Below are 17,668 nucleotides of genomic sequence, written 5' to 3'. Positions count from 1 at the left end.
TGAGCAATAAGAACTTTCCTATGTGCACATGAAAACCCTATAGCTTGGATCTAGGTTTCTCTAATTGAACATGCAATATATCCAAGACTTTCATGGCTAGATCTAATGTAACCTAACAATCAAAACATATGAAAACAGATCTAGAATAATACCTTGAGTTACTTGCTTGAAAACCTTCTTCTTCTTGGAGCTTAGAGTCACAAATGTCACTCCTCTAATGGCTTACAAACACCAACTAGCAAGAAGATGATTTGAGAGAAGGAGAGGGGTGAGAAATCGGCTCCAGGGTATCTTCAAACATACAGTAGCCGATTTCTCCAACCTTATGGGTCTATTTATAATGTGAGCTCCTAAGGTTTCACCTTAAACCCTAATTGGATAACTTAGCCTCAAAGCAATCCAAAGATCATTCTAGATAAGCCTTTGGACAATTTCTAGGTGATCTATATCCCTAAAATCGTCCACCCCATATCCATAAGGATTCTTAGCTCAAAATACAACTATCACACATTTGACAGTTTATGCCCCTTTATTCAATTAATCTCTTTAAGTCACCAAATTAATTTTTAATTAATTTATGACTTATATTAATCAAATAATATTATTATTCCTTTAACATATTATTCTTATAATATATTAATAATATCTCTTCTCTCTGTATAAATCACCCTGTCAAGTTGCTATGGTGAAGGCAACCCAAAAGGACCATGTACAATCGGGTCAAGTACTTACCAGATATAGTTACAACCTTAGACACTAATCCAACAGAAAGTGCATATGTTCAAGGCACGATTGGTTGCGAAGGGCTTTACTCAAACCCCGGGGGTTGACTATGATGAGACTTTCTCACCAGTGGCCAAGATCAAGTCTATTAGGGTTATGTTAGCTATCGATGCATTTCATGATTATGAAATTTGGCAAATGGATGTCAAAACTGCTTTCCTTAACGGGAAGTTGGCTGAAGATGTTTACATATGTCAGCCAGAAGGTTTTGTAAATGCTAAATACCCCAATAGAGCATGCAAGCTTGAGAAATCCATTTATGGATTAAAACAAGCGTCTCGTAGATGGAATCTTTGTTTCGATGAGAAAGTCAAAGAGTTTGGATTTTCTAGAAGCGAAGATGAGTATTGTGTGTATGTCAAGGCTAGTGAGAGTATAGTTAGCTTTCTAGTTTTGTATGTTGATGACATACTGATCATAGGAAACGACATTCCGACCTTGCAGGAGGTTAAGTCTTGGCCTGGGAAGTGTTTCGCCTTGAAGGATCTTGGGGAAGTTGCTTATATTTTGGGGATAAGGATATTAAGTAACAAAAGTAGGAGACTAATAGGACTTAGTCAAAGTACTTACTTGGACAAGGTGCTGAAACGTTTTAGCATGGAGAATTCCAAGAAAGGGGAACTTCCAATCCAAAGCAATACCAAGTTGAGTAAGACTTAGAGTCCGAGTACTGATGTCGAGATAGAGGAAATGAGTCGAGTACCATATGCTTCCGCCGTTGGCTCGATCATGTACGCTATTATGTGTACTCGCCCTGATGTGGCTTTTGCTTGAGCATGGTTAGCCGATATCAAGGGAACCCGGGTAGGGCACATTGGACAACAGTTAAGAACATTCTTAAGTACCTGCAAAGGACTAAGGACTGGGTCCTTACACTTGGCGTGAGTGATGAATTGAGAGTTACATGGTACAGTGACGCCAACTTTCAGACCGATAGAGATAGCTTCCGCTCTCAGTCGGGCTGGTTATTTACCATAAATGGAGGAGCGATTACTTGGAAAAGTTCCAAGCAGGACCCCGTGGCTGATTCAACATGCGAATCAGAGTACATAGCAACGAGCGAAGCATCGAAGGAGGCAATATGGTTGAAGAACTTCATTGGAGACCTTAGAGTTGTACCAACCATAAAGGAGCCTATGGAGATTTTATGTGATAACGAAGGAGTGGTTGTCTTAACCAAGGAACCACGGGATCATGGTAGATCCATACATATCGACAGAAAATACCACTTCATCAGACATCGGGTAGAAGAGGGACTCCTCGTAGTCATGAGGGTATCGTCAGAGGAGAACGCAACAGATCCCCTCACAAAGGGTCTGAGCAGGGTTAAGCACTTACAACATGCGAGGAGCATTGGTCTGAAGGACAATATTAGTTTTAGTGATTAGATTAGTGTTTAGAAACTTGCAATAGATAAATGTAATTGACATTTGATGATTAAGTAATGGAGATTTATTTATGAGTAAAGTTTACTATCTTGTGTCAATTGTTTACTATTGTTTCACTTTTGCATGTTTTACTTCCAGAAAAATTAGATTATTCAAATTATCTACAGTCAATTATACTTTGGGAGTAAGTTATGAGGTTAGACTGTCAAGAATTGGTTTGTACATTGTTTAAGTGTTTAGACATAGCAAAAGTTTGCTGCAACGTTCATGAGTGCTCTTGAAATAAGATTTGAGTATTGGATTAAACCCACGCTCATTTGAATCACATCATGGAATCTATCACGAGTGATTGTGAGACGATAATATCGTATAATCTTTAAACCGAGATATATGAGTTGTTTTGTACGAGTTGGTTGTGCATTGATAATGCGTAAACGCATCAGTAACTTGATGTTATAAAACATGTTGTTGTGTGCAATTTAACGAGTAAATAGTACAAACATAAGTCAAAGTTTATCTGTTCCTTTTATCCTAAGAGGGTAAAAGCGATATCTTGGGCCCATCGATGACTTTTTGTTGACTTATGTGTCGGGCCCGGTCAGGACTGAATTGATGTGTTCAATTAAGTTCTATGTCAAACAAATCAGAAGTCGGGAAACAAACTGTTGGACATTGAGAATGATTATGTTCCATGTCTTTTTCCACATGATATCTTGCAGAAAGGAGGATTATATGATCCCTTATCTAAACGATGTGTCATTGACTAGGTCAGAGTTCGACAACGGTTTTTGAGAGCTATGATTGTTAATCGGATTTTGAAGTCGTACTTGCAGTTATAGTTATTAGACTTATCCAAGTGGGAGACTGTTGAATTAGGTGTCTAAGCCCATAAATATAATTGATATATACTTGACTCGATAGTAGCATGGTCCTTTTGGGCTGCCTTCACCATAGCAACTTGATAGGATGAATTATGAGAAAGAGGTTGATAAATGATTTATTAATATATTAACTAGAAATCATATTATTTAATTAGTATTGATCAGAAATTAATTTGGAATTAATTTAGTGATCAAAAGAGTCTGATTAAAAGAACGGGGACTGACATTGCAAATCACTGATAGTTACAGTTGGGCCGATGGATCACCTTGGAATAAGGTTGGACGAATTCTATGGGAAGCCCATAGAGAATTCGTCCAAGGAGTATTCTAGAAGGTGTCCATGGGTTGCTTAAGGCTTAAGCAGTCAAATTAGGATTTCCACCAAAAACCCTAGCAGCCACAAGTATAAATAGACCCATGGCTTATAGAATTCGGCTCCCTATGCTTCTAAGAGATCCCTAGCCAATTTCAATAAGCCTTCATCCTCACTCTCGTGTTCATCCATTGCTTGTGGTGTTTGTGACTCCATTAGAGGTGCAACAATCGAGGCACTGAGCTCTTGAATGTCAAGATCAACCAATCAACAAAGAAAAGGTATTATTCTAACTTTGGTTTAGTTATTGATTTTGAAAATATGTATGCTAGATTAGGGTTTTGCTTTGGAAAATTATTATGCATGTATAACTTGAGAAAAACCTAGATCCAAATCAATTAGGGTTTTGCTCTTGAATGTCCGATCCTTGCAGTTATTTCAAGTTCAAGATCAGCCATCGACATGTCGGTTTTACTTTTCTGTCTTGCGTTTAATTTCATCCCACAACATGAGAGTCTTCTTCTACCTTTCTTATAATCAGATCTAATCGAGAAGGATAGATCTGGTTTATGGACGAAACTTGGTAAACATATTAATAATAATTGGGTCTATTATTCGCAACTAATTGACATATAATTCTCAATATTATTTGTCGGTTTCCTTACGCGTTTATTAATTTGATTTTCAACAGTTTGTCACTTGTAATTTGGTGATACTATATAATTTAATAATTGATTCATTCGCTTTTAGACTAGTACATAACAATTAGAGAGTGATTTCCATATATCTCATGGACTAGCTACATTATAAGTAGTAAATATCTTGTAGACTACCAATAGTTCTATAGACCTGAATGAATAACTAACAGAGAGAAATGACACCTCCTTACCACAACCCTTTTGTCTAAATCACATTATTTGGTTGGAGTACTTTGTAATGACTCCAAAAACTTCACGTTCACGATGCATGTTTCAATCCATCAAAACCGTTGTACAAATTAAGCCGATTCCTTGCAAAGTGGCCAACAAAAAGGGAAGAGATACGCCTCAAAGTCCAATTTGACAGTAATCAATTCATCACTCCCAATCCCATGTCCCATCATCCTTTTCAAAAAGAACCATAACTTGTTGACTAACATTTCAAGCCCATGACATCAGGATGAGGTGATTACTCTTTGTATGGTGCTACTTTGTATAATGCTTTTATAAAACACTTCATTTAATTAACTATATAAATAGTGTTTCCTCCTTTTTAATCATGTAATTATTATTTAAAAAAAAAAAAAAAACTAAACTCTCGGAAGGTTTTCTACTTCTACACCTCCTTGTTCTTGGAGCTTTCTACTGAAATTTGTAGACAAATTTCCATAAAGAATAACTAACCATAGCCCTTTTTGACTTTTGAAACCCAATCGGAACTACACTTTTAACAACAGAAAGAACAAAAATAAAGATTAAATCTTATCAAAGTAACTCTTTTGCCCATATCACATTACATTGTTTGGAGTACTCTTTACTGACACCAATTTACTTTAGATTCAATATGCATGCTTACGAAAGGTCCAGAACACGATACAAGGCCCATTCCTTCCAAAGTGGCCAACAAAAAGGGAAGAGACTTTTGTCCTTTTCAAAAACAACCATAACTTGTTCTGGTCGAGTGTTGACCAACTTTTCACAACCCATAAGCGGTGAATCTTTCATATTGTGTGCTAGTCATTTTGCTAAAACTTGTATAATGCTTTTATAAGGCTTGTAACTATTGCCATATGCATCCTTTTTTTCTCCTAAACTTTTGGGGCTTAATCAAAACAAAATCAAGTTTTCCGATCAAACAAAATACACGTGTTCATAAGAACATAAACATAAACATGTGTGCTTTGTGGTTTACTCAAATAATCTGGTTCTTTTTTAACCACACTTTGTCGCAAAAAGCCTAAAATTATTTTGTTTAGCATACACATACACATTTGTATATATGGTAAGTGAATCACATTGACTACAAAAACACTGCACTTGTAAAAGTCAACACATGTAGACATTGACCATTTTCCACTGTCTACAAAACAACCCATCTACATACAAATGCCACTATACTTTCTCCATATATCAAGAATGAATAAAAAAACCAGTAATTCCCCAAAAACAACAAATGATGAACAAAGAAACCCTACACATAATTATAAACATTTTCAAGAAACCTCACCCCAAAAACCCAAAAAAAAAAAAAAAAAAAAAGATTGATTACTCCCTTGTAGCTGCCAAAGCAACCCGAGGACTCAACACAGACGATTTCTTCTGCAACATTTGTCTCAAATGTCTAATCTTTGCATCCACTCTAGCCGAAAACCCGATCTTTGTTTCTTGTCTAGCTTTGGATCTTTCCCTAGTCCACATATGTCGATCTTCAACGTCTTTTTTATAATATTTAATCTCTTGAATCACATGATGATCCATCGGATTAAACGATCTTTGAAACGAAATGTGAGCCAAATACGGAAGATTACACGCAACTGTCACCAACAATGTACTCAACCAAAATATCGGGGCGGGTGCAAGCGCTTCCACAAAGATCTTATACGCGTTTCCAGAAAGTTCCGGAGACATCATCCCGTATAGAATCAAGAACACATACCACGCGATGATACTGAAACCGATTAGGAAATGTTGTATCCAAGTGAAGTGTGACATTGTGAGGGCGATCTGGCAGTTGACCGCGTAGATCACGCACGTGAACATGGCGGTCCCCACCACGGTCATGTCGGCTGTCTGCCCGCCTGCCCGGAAAGCTTGGTCATAGAAGATGATGATGTTGAGGAAGAAGACGATTAAGGAACAGTAAAGCCCATTTCCCATCCACCCGAAGATTCTGTACCAGTCGAAAAACAGGTTTCGTGGTCCTTGTTGATACAATGCTGGAAACTGCAATGCCAATGAGTTGTGTGTAAATGTAAATAAAAACGAAAAAGGGTATTTTAGTCATTTTGATGCGTTACCTGTAAGCAGATTTCGGAAGAAACGTCTTGTTCGAAAACACCGAGGGCGATTACGGGAAGTGATGTGAGGACGACATTGAAGAGTAGCATGTACCAATCATCATAAACCGATTGCCCTGAGAAACCGGTGAATGCCTCGAAGTAGAAAAGCGTGAGTCCAAACGCGATGTTTTTGTAGAAAAAATAGCAAATCTGTTTTTTAAAAAGAATTTTGTTAAAAATATGTCGTATTTTTAGTCGTATTTATACGGGATTAAAAAAGTAGGTAACCATTTGTGCGATTCTTTTATAGCACCAGTGACCGTGTACTACTAGAAGCCTTTCAAGAAACCGAAACTGTGCAATGGAAAAGTCGCTAGCCATCACAGCCTGCATATACAAACAAAAAAAAGGTTTATAAAACTGTGATTCTCTTTCATAAGATTCATATTTAATTAAAAAGAAGCTTGTTTGTGTATTCCGGACCTGCATTCCCTCGACCCCACTGATTCCGACTCCGATGTCCGCTTCTTGAATCATTCCGACGTCATTTGCACCGTCTCCAATTGCTAACGTCGTTTTCCCGGTCCCTTCTTTGACCAATCTTGTAACCTGGTCAACATAAATGCAGTACAACCTGTTCTGTCATGTCATGTCTTTCTAGTACTATTTTTGATAATAAGGACAAAAAGGGAATTTTCGTCTTTTTGCATAGACAAAAGCAAGTACCTACCACACCTTATATCACCTTTTTGGGTTTGTCAAAATGTAAAACTTTTTTGTCCCATTACAAGTCAGATGCAGTACAACCTGTTCTGTCATGTCATGTCTTGTACTGTGTAACAAAGAGAGCGAAAAAAATTTACCATTGCTTTTTGCTTAGGGGAGACGCGACAACATATAACAGAAGCACAATCAACGGCTAAATTCAAAAACTGATGCTTTATATCATCCTCCAAAGCATAAGTTAGTGTCTTTCCATCGATAATCAACGCAAATGCAGCGTGTGGATCTATTTCAAGCTTGATCATTTGAGAAGCTTTTGTGATTTGTGTTGCAATGTTATCCTTCACAGCCTATGTAATTTTAAGTAAAAATGTTTCATTATTTGTCAAAATCAAAATGTCTAAAATACCCTTCAATATTATAACACGTACCTTCTTGGAATCTTGGCTAAACATGTCGACATTCATCGATATGCATATCTGCCTCATCCCCTGCCGAAGCAAACTGCATGCAAACCTGCAAGCATTTGAGAGATGTTAATATTTAACCAGTTGTTTGAAGTCAGGGACAGGTAAGTAATTTTACAAATTCTTATAACAAATTCTTACCCTATGTTGATTGCAGTTTCCATTTTATCGCCTGTTAGAACCCACAGCTTAAGTCCTGCTTGTGCCAATTTATCGATACATTGAGGCACCTACACAATAGAAAAGACAAAGTAAACTAAAAGAACAATAGAAAGATAGCGATAATAGAAGAAAGTAGTTTTCATGAAAAGACAATAATACCCCTGGCTGCAGTTTATCCTCCACAGCAGTTGCACCAACAAGAATTAAATCTTTTTCCATCATGTCAGACACAAGTTCAAGCATCGCATCCCTATCACCTCCAATTGAAGTTTTTGCTTTCATAAATTCATCATTCCATGCTAAATATTCAGATTTTTCAATTGTTTTGTAGGCAAGTGCTAGTGTTCTTAATCCCGCTTCTCCATAATCATTTAAATGCTTTGTGGTTGCCTCCTCAAATGTTCTTCCATTTTTCGATAATCGATCAAATATAATACTGCAAAAATCAACCTATAAGACACCACACACACATACATACATACATATACATATACATATACATATACATATACATATACATATACATATACATATACATAACGTACTGATTACTGACCTATCAGCGCCTTTACATAGTAAAAAAATCTCTCCAGTCTCATCCTGAACAATAACCGACATCCGTTTTCTTTTGCTTGTAAAATCCAAAAGATTCAAAAGTTTGAACTCTCTGTAAAAAATTACAATCAGGAAAGATGGTTAAACTAAATTACAAATACTATACTGTTAAAATAGTAATAATCTAATTCATATTTCATACCTTTCAATAGGTTCTTGAGAAGATTGATACCTCTCACGAACAAATATACTAGACTGAGTTCTTTTACAAAATTCAAATCCAAACTCTCTTGCAGCAACAAGAAAAGCCCCTTCATCCGGTGATTCCGCTTCATAGCTATAACTCCCAGTTTCCTCATTCAACTCCGGAATCGCAGTGTGACAAAGAGCAAGAATCCGGAAAAACAACAAAAGAACTTCGGAATTGGGTTCTCTCAACCAATTCCCATTCATGAGACGACTATCCTCAAAGCTAAACCCTTTTATACACATTTGAGAGCTTTGTTCTTTAGGTGTAGTAGTAGTTTCCATCTCGATTTCCGACCCGTTTTGACCTCCGGTTTGACCGTTTCCTTCAAGATCCATCGCCATCTGGCTAGCAGCCGCCAGCTCAACTTCACTAGACCTCATCCCATAACCGGTCCCACCAATCGAACACTTCAAAAAATCCATTTGATTACACGTCAGCGTCCCGGTTTTATCCGATAAAATCGTGTCCACCATTCCCAACTCCTCATTCAAATTCGATGTTCTTGCTTGAGCAGGGGTCCCGGTTTCTTCATCATACATGTGTATATCTTGATTGATAAACAAAGCTTGCAAAACCTTCACAAGCTCTATGGAAACATAAAGTGAAATTGGAATCAAATACCCGTATAGAATCAATGCTGTGACAAGATGATAGAAACCCGAAGCAGCTGCATGATTCGGATCGAATAACCCTTCTTCATCGGGTGCTTGTAAGTACCACCAGCTTGGCATTTGTGTTTTTGTTTTGATAGCAAAACCCGTTGAACTTATTAAAGAAATCAAAACAAGAAGGGTAAAAAGGACATATATAATCTTGTCCATTTGTTTTTCGATTGTGCTTCTTTTCGAGGGCGATTTCGTCGCGTTTTGCATAACTTTGCTATCGTGTCCTGAAAATATCACAACCCCGTATACATGACCCGTGTTACGAAGCTTTGAGTCACGGAGTAAAATCTGACTAGGATCGAGAGGGTAAATTTGTCTTTCGTATTCAAGATTCCCAACAAAAGTGTAAAGATTTGGATTTGGGTCTTCACATTTGATTGTCCCCCTGAAATCTTTGAAACTTGCATCATCATCTAGACTTAATGTCACTTCTAAAGATCTTTTAACTTTCAAATTCGTCTCCCCATCTAAATTCATAGTTTCAACGTAACAAATCCCATCCTCATAACTAGAAGATAGTAAAAGTAAATCCGAAGGAAAAAACTGATCTTTTTCAACTTTTACAACATCTCCAACACGAATGTTCATCCATGGTTTTAAAGCAAAGACACCCTCACCACTATGAACGTTGACTTTCCTCATATTGACCTTCATGTCCTGCATGAACCTATGCCAATTTTCAACAGCTTCTTTAGCCATACTTAGCCCGATTACAAATGCTAATGGTGCAATCATGCTGTAGGGTGAGAATGGTGACACGGGTGTGAGTGATAGAGCTGCAGCTAGAAGAAAGTATACGTTGGCTACACGACGAAATTGTTCAAATAGGGCTTTTGGTAAGAAGGTGATGACATTGTATTTTGTGGTTGAGATGTAATTTGAGCAGTATTTGAGGGGTTTCTTTTGGTGTATTTGAGGCTGGTTACAACATACTTGTCTAGAAAAACCGGGCCCACGAAACTGGTGAGGCTCATCTGGTGCTTCTTGAGGGGGGCGTAGGCATCCGAATGTGTATAGACTGCTTCTTTTTATCTTTGCGCGTATTCTACCATGAGCCATTTTGTAAGGTTTTTTACAACAGTTGGAGAAAGTACATCCAGAAAGAGCCTTGGGGTTTTAGATATGTGAACCAGAAGTATAATTCAAAGGACAGAGTTGTGAGTAAGTGTGTGTTAGAGTTAGAAGAACGCCAAGATCAAGAGACAAATCCTGCAAAAATAAGGTTCCATTGATCAAACTGAAAACGAACGATTGGTGATTTGAGTAATGGTAGTCGGAATAATAGAATATGAATTATACAAGAAGGGTTTTCTGGTTTTGGGTCTACATATGGATAAACAGGAAGCATTGATCGGAAACAAAGTTCTTTTGCATTACTACAGTTTGAATTTAACAAAAACATAGTAATTCAGTAGTGATAGAGAAATATGATAACATGAATTTGGGGGAAAGGATCGGGTTCAAAACCTCATCACATAACTGAATTAATAGTAACAATTAATGTAACTAAAAGCAAATTTCGAACTGGAAGATCATAGTCGGTAACATATAAAAAAATTGAAGAGAAAAAAAAAAGTTTCAGCTAAAGAAAAGAAAGAATCAGGAAAGGAATATGCATTATTCATGTAATAATTAAACAAAACCCACTCATTAATTGAACATAATTTCCAATACCCATTTGCGTGAAAACGAATTAAAGAAGCCCCAAATCGTTAATCACAGGAACACGAGGTGGAAACCAAAAGCGTACCTTAAAATCACGAGATTTCTACACGAAATCAAAAATGGAAGCAAACCCAGATGCGAAATCGACGAGATCAAAGAATGCCAGCTAGTAATTCGAGTGAGATCTTAGCGATTATAACAAGGGTTCAAGCGAAGGAGAAAACAAACCCCTTTCCTTTTTTCTGTGTTGTTCTGAAATCAAATCAATCAAGAACACGCTTTAGACAGTATATTACGGAGCGACCCTTTTCTCTACTCTTCCCCTAAATTCTTGTTTCATAAAACTAATTAAACAAATAGGTCTTCCGAATTAACGCCAAATGGAGCACAATTTTAAATTTGAGAATTTTTGTATTGAAATTTATTATTTAATTTTATATTTAAATAGACATAATCTTTTTCTTTTACGTAAGTTTTGGGTAGGAATTGGGTCAGTCAAACTCACCTCCACCTTCATCTCCACATCCACCAGGCGCGAGGTGGGTTTAACAAGTCAACGTGGCAGTTTCAAATTCATTTCCATGTGCGTCTTGTTGGGTTTCAATTATATGAAGATTCATGTTAATCTTTGAATAAAAATAACGTTTTAAATTATATACTTTCTATAATAACCTACAAAATTAAAATTAGGTTTACGTTCATTTATTCTAAAATTGATCGAGACTTGACTTAATCATATCTTATTTTTATCATAAAGTTAAATGAAAAAATTAGGTAAAAAATTCAATTTTCTAAATATTTTTATATAAAGTTTTGATAAACCAATGTCTATAGTATTCAGAAGATTGGAATATGTCAATTTTGTCTCAACAAACGAAAAAAATATATAGTAATATAAATTTTATTTTGATTTTCCTTTATAAGTGTATCTCTTTACCAAGTATCCATTATCTTTTTTCTTTAGAGAGATATGATTTACTTCAAAGCAATGCATAAAAAGAACTTATTTTATACAATGATTCATATACAAGTACAGCAAATACAGTAATTTTTTTAATCTAATTTTAACCATATTTTTTCTTTTAAAACACTTTCTTCTCCGCATTAACTTTGTGAAGTCCAATATTTTTGTCCTAAATGGAAGGAATAATTCTATTTCCTTGCAAAAACTGAAAACGACAATCTATGGCATCGAATAGAAATAGAACCCACAATATTTAATTGGTGTAGTGTAGTAATTACTTTTCTGAAAACCAACTATTTTTTTTCACTTTAATTGAATCTTGGTGAAAGGGGAGAGGGTATGGGTCCCACAACGAGGCCTCCACTCTTCTTCAATAAGTAAATGAAGGTTCTTTGTAATATGATATTTGCCAACTGGTGATTGTTATTGGGTCACAAATACAATACATGGTCATGTTGTCCACATCCAACATTTGTTCCTTTTTTCCAAGTCAATGGAATACCGAATACCATTACTTGCTTGGAAATTAAGAGTTGCACAATATCATGTATCCAATCGAAAAAAATTGACTTAGTATACACAATAATAATACTGTATTTTTATCTATATTTTATTTTAATCAATATTGTTATTATGTAAAGTAGCATTGTTCTTTAAATTTTGCAAATTTAAATTATGTATTTTATTTCAAGCCAAAATATTCATTTCAATCTACGCGTGAGATAATACGTATTTGTTTATTACTATTAGATTAGATGCATTAGTCTCAATTTTTTCAATAATATTATTTCAAAAGATTATATTATAAAATGAGTTCTATATTTTTTTCAAGATTATTATTATAATTTTTATTCTAAATTGTATGCTGATTGGAGAATGTCATTTAATATTCTTTCAAAAATACTATTACAAGAATAGTATATACATGAATATCATGTCAAAAACATAAGAATGATTCCATAAATTAACTAGAAAAGGTGTCCCACGTTCAGAGGCGGACTCACGGTGGTGGAAATGGGGGCGGCTGGCCGGCTGCCCCCACAAAAAAATAATATTTTTTTATTAAAAACTAGTTTATAACCCGTGGAAACCACGGTTATAAAATTAATCAAACTTTTATATTAAAAACTCAAAATTATTAATAAGTTATTTTAAATAAATTATTAATTTAAGAGATATTTTTATTAGTTATGTGAAATTATAATCATTGATTCAAATAAATATATAAAATTAATTTTTAATATATATTAGATATTTTTATTTGTGAATTAATAAAAACAATAATTTAAAATTTAAAATAAAATTACATTAATGAGGAGGTCTAATAAATTTAAAATGGAAAACTAATAAATTGACAAGTGGGAACACATTAATTAAAATGTCTAATATGATGACACATGGTAAAATAGCTACTCTTTTATTAGTATAGGGATATATCTTTGAAATTAAAAAAAAAAAAAAAAAAGAAAGAAAACATTGGAAATTAAGGAGGGTTAAATGTTTTAGTATTGGCGGCTTTATTCACACAGTCAAAAGATAAGAAAGGTAAATAAAAACAAGAAAGCAGGCCTCCTTTAGTCTTCACGACAACAAATTGATTATGCTTCCTCCTTTCATTTACAGTTTTGAGTTTTGTGTTTGATTTGATTTTCCAATTTCCATTGATTCATCCTTCATGGCACGGACACATGACACATATTCATATACTTTCTTTTTTATTATTTTTCAAATAATCCTCCTTAATAAATGAAAGTTTTTTTGCTACATGTCAATCTCTCATTAGTTTTTATATTTGTCTTTTTGTGGTATTTTTGAATAAATATTTTTTCCATTTGTCATTTTGTCATTTTTTTTATCTTTCTTAATTAACAGATCATATTTACACCTTAATAATAATTGTCTTAATTGAAAATAACCAATAAATTATAATATTACAACTCATATAGTATTTAATATATTTCCTTTTAAATTCAAATTTTAAATTTCAAATTTAAACAAATTTTTATTTAAACCTTCATATTTAATTTTTTTATTATTTTATTCAACCTGTATAACATACGGGTCTCACAATTAGTTGGGTATTATGTCCTAGAATCTTATTATGTTGAATTGTTAATTGATTTCACTTTCTATACCCAATACACACATCCACCTCCATAGTTTTTAAATAATTTACCTTTGATTGATCTTCTTTTTATATATATATATATATATATATATATATATATATATATATATATATATATATATATATATATATATATATATATATATATATTCTGAATTTCTGATACAATTGTTATTCACTTATTTGGGTGTTATTTTTAATTAGGGTTTATACTTTGTAATTATAAATACAGGGGAAATGGATAAGTTTATTATTAGAACTTCCACAAACATTGGACAGAGCTCAAAAATAAGGCCAATTTCGGAACGAACTACAAAAATGGGGAAAAGTTCAAAAAGAAAGCCAAATTTGGAATAAACTACGAACATGGGACAAAGTTCAAAAAGAAATTGTGAAGAAATTAATTTGAATGAACTTCTTACCGACCCTGGGACTCGAAGAAGAGTGTCTAAATATAATCCTAACGATCGTGAGAAAATCCGAAGAGCCTACTTACAAATAGGTCCTCATCAGCCACGTGGTCATAAGTTCCGTCAAACAGCTTTTGGTAAGATGAAAAGGAGATTTATTCGTGGTTGGTTCGATTTGGATTTATACAAACCTTGGTTAGAGTACAATGTGACGGAAGATGCTGCATTCTGCTTATATTGCTATTTATGTGATGATGATGTCAAAGCAAGTGATGTCAAAACTTTCATAACCAAAGGATTCAATAATTGGAAAAAGTCAGAAAGATTTAAAATTCATATGGGTGGTCCAGGGAATGCTCACAATCAAGCCCAACAAAAATGTGAAGACTTGATGAATCAAAATCAACACATTGCACATTCGTTTGTTAAGCAATCTGATTAAATCAAAATTGAGTATAAGACTCGATTACTCTCTTCTGTTGATTGTGTTCGATACCTTCTACATCAAGGTTTAGCATTTCGGGGTCATGACGAGTCGGAACTTTCAAGTAATCAGGGGAACTTTAGAGAGTTGTTAAAGTTTTTGGCAGACCACAATGAAGAAACAAGAAAATTCATCTTGCAAAATGCTCCAAAAAACAACAAGTTGTACTCTCATAAAATCCAAATAGATATAGCATCGTCTTGTGCAATTGAAAATAGTAAGCTTATAACTGAAGATATTGGGTATGACTACTTTTCTATTTTGGTTGATGAATGTCGTGATGTCTCTACAAAAGAACAAATGGCACTTGCACTTCGATATGGAAACAAAAAAGGTTACGTAATTGAACGATTTCTTGGGATTGTATATGTACCAAATACTAACTCTTTGTCCTTGAAAGCAGCCATTGATTCATTACTTGCAACATACAAGCTTATTGTGTCGCGAATTCGTGGGCAAGGCTACGATGGAGCTAGCAATATGCGAGGTGAGTTTAATGGTCTCAAGAGTCTGATTTTGAGGGATAACAGTTCTGCATTTTATGTACATTGTTTCACACATCAACTCCAACTGGTCCTTGTTGCTATAGTTAAGAATCATGTTGATATTGCTTTGCTTTTCACTATGATTAGTAAGTTAGTGAATGTTGTTGGAGCCTCTTGTAAGCGTAAATATATGCTTCATGAGAAACAAGTCGAGAAGATCCTGGAAGCAATATATGTTGGAGAAATTGAAACTGATAAAGGGTTAAATCAAGAATATACTCTTCAAAGGGCAACTGATACACGATGGGGATCTCATTACGTAACATTGTTGAACATCGGTATCTTATTTTCTTCTATAATTGAGGTACTTGAGTATGTTGTTGAGGATTGTGGGAGCTCTGAGCAAAAGGCAGAAGTGGTCATATTATTGGATTGGACACAATCTTTTGATTTTGTTTTTGCGTTGATCTTGATGAAAAGTATACTTGGAATTACAAATGAGTTATCATCGACATTACAGAGGAAATATCAAGATATAGTGAATGCTATGGAACTAGTTGGTATTTCAAAACAAAGGTTAATGACACTCGGAAACGAAGGGTGGGAATCATTGGTCAAAGAAGTTTATTTATTTTGTGAAAAGGTTAATGACACTCGGAAACAAAGGTTAATGACACTCGGAAACAAAGGTTAATGACACTCGAGGTAGGGCTCGTCGTGTAGCTCAGCAAGTGACGAACCTTCATCATTATGAAAATGATTTATTTAAAAATGTGATAGATTGGGTGCTTCAAGAACTTAGAAGTAGATTTAATGAAACCACTACTGAATTGCTACTTTGTATGGCTTGCTTGAACCTCGATGATTCTTTCTCATCTTTCAAGAAGGAGAAATTGGTTACCTCAGACTTTTCTGAAACAGACATACTTGTTCTTGAGAACCAGCTTGACATGTTTTTGACATGAAATCTAGTGTTCATTTTTCTGGATTAAAGGGAGCTGGGTACCTTGCAATGAAGTTAGTCGAGACAAAGAAAATTTTCATTTACCACTTGGTTTATCAACTGATCAAACTAGTTTTGGTTTTACCCATCTCAACGGCTTCAGTTGAAAGATCATTTTCAACAATGAAGATTGTGAAAACTCGATTACGCAACAAAATTGGGACCAGTGGTTGAATGATTGTTTGGTTACATACATCAAGAAATAGATTTTTCAAACGATTCCAAATGACAGCATTTTGAAAAGATTTCAAACTATGAGATCCTGTCGTTCAATTACCGAGTACATGATAGGTTATTGTTTATTAGATGGTCATTGTTTAATGGAACTACTTTATTTGTATTTCCCTAGTTTATGTTTCTTTTGATCTCTTGGAAAAGACAAGTGGTTGTCCATTATCTAATTATAATATTAAAAAAATGCCTATGTTTTGTTTACTATAATAAATGTGGTTTAATTGTTGCTATAAGATACTTGTTTGCAAGATAATTTGATTTGTCTTATTTCAATCAATAAGTTGCAACCATAAATTCCATCAATTATCAAATTCTCATTTTTTTTTGTGTACATCTTCAAACCGCTTCAAGTTGAATTTTTTGCCCCCTATTTAAAAAATATTTGGGTTCGCCTCTACCCGCGTTGCGGGGTTGGATGATATTCGTTTGTAATACGGAATCGAATACAGTCAGTGTAACGCCCTAATTTTCAGGTATTGATTTTATTATAAGATTTTTCTTGATTTCAAGGTCTACTCGACGAGTTGGTTGCCCTACTCGTCGAGTAGTACCGGGTTGGTCCACGTGTTTTAGTGACCTACTCGACGAGTAGGAGCTGGCAGATGAAACCCTAAATTCTGGGGTTTTACACCCTATTTAAAGGATCATTGGTCTCCCCCAGCCTCCCCTTTACAACCCATTGACACTCTAAAACCCTAATTTGTGTGTGTGTGCCTTATTGGTGTGTTTAAGCTTGGAAGAAGGATTTGGTGAGGAAAAACTTGGGGAAACAAGTAAATTGAAGCAAGGAACTCATGGGAATCAAAGATCTACTTCAGTTGATACCCTCTTGAAGGTAGTAGGCTGTCACTTTGGCTCATTTCATCGTAAATCTCTTTTGGTTGGGTTTTAGTAAAGTTTTCTTGTGTTTGAGCCAAGATCTGAAGTAGCAACTTCAGATCTGAGCTCTCTTTGGCCTCTAAATCCATAAAGTTGCTAGCTTTGACAAGCATGAACCTTCCCTCAAGTGTGAGATTTCTTTACAAGCTTAGTTTTGTCATTTTAAGACTTTAGGGCCTTGCATGCACGTAAAGTTTGCAACTATACATGATAAACATGCCTTGGGGAGTTGGATCTACAATTTGGAGCCTT

General features: G+C 34.9%; 2 protein-coding genes across 2 annotated transcripts; one reads left to right on the top strand and one right to left on the bottom strand.

The window, feature by feature from the left end:
• Nucleotides 1-5,380: 5,380 nt before the first annotated feature.
• Nucleotides 5,381-11,228, bottom strand: LOC145086535 (putative phospholipid-transporting ATPase 4). The gene is made up of 11 exons (XM_079024339.1): nucleotides 10,915-11,228; nucleotides 8,452-10,373; nucleotides 8,251-8,361; nucleotides 7,854-8,130; nucleotides 7,674-7,762; nucleotides 7,497-7,581; nucleotides 7,206-7,415; nucleotides 6,826-6,951; nucleotides 6,631-6,729; nucleotides 6,361-6,552; nucleotides 5,381-6,286 (listed from the first exon to the last, which is right to left on the bottom strand). Exons 2-11 carry the CDS (start codon nucleotides 10,221-10,223, stop codon nucleotides 5,609-5,611), a joined length of 3,639 nt encoding a protein of 1,212 aa, XP_078880465.1. The 5' UTR covers nucleotides 10,224-10,373; nucleotides 10,915-11,228; the 3' UTR covers nucleotides 5,381-5,608.
• Nucleotides 11,229-14,287: 3,059 nt separating this feature from the next.
• On the top strand, nucleotides 14,288-16,477 carry LOC145054313 (uncharacterized). The gene is made up of 4 exons (XM_079002477.1): nucleotides 14,288-14,711; nucleotides 14,841-15,989; nucleotides 16,081-16,196; nucleotides 16,295-16,477. The coding sequence occupies exons 1-4, from the start codon at nucleotides 14,288-14,290 to the stop codon at nucleotides 16,475-16,477; spliced, it is 1,872 nt and encodes a 623-aa protein (XP_078858603.1).
• The last annotated feature ends 1,191 nt before the right edge of the window (nucleotides 16,478-17,668 follow it).

The sequence above is a fragment of the Lactuca serriola genome, chromosome 1, assembly GCF_051521515.1.
Source record: "Lactuca serriola cultivar US96UC23 chromosome 1, Lser_US96UC23_V15, whole genome shotgun sequence".
Classification (NCBI taxonomy): Eukaryota; Viridiplantae; Streptophyta; class Magnoliopsida; order Asterales; family Asteraceae; genus Lactuca; species Lactuca serriola.
Note: the sequence above shows the minus strand (reverse complement) of the source record. Positions and strands in the feature narration are given on the sequence as shown.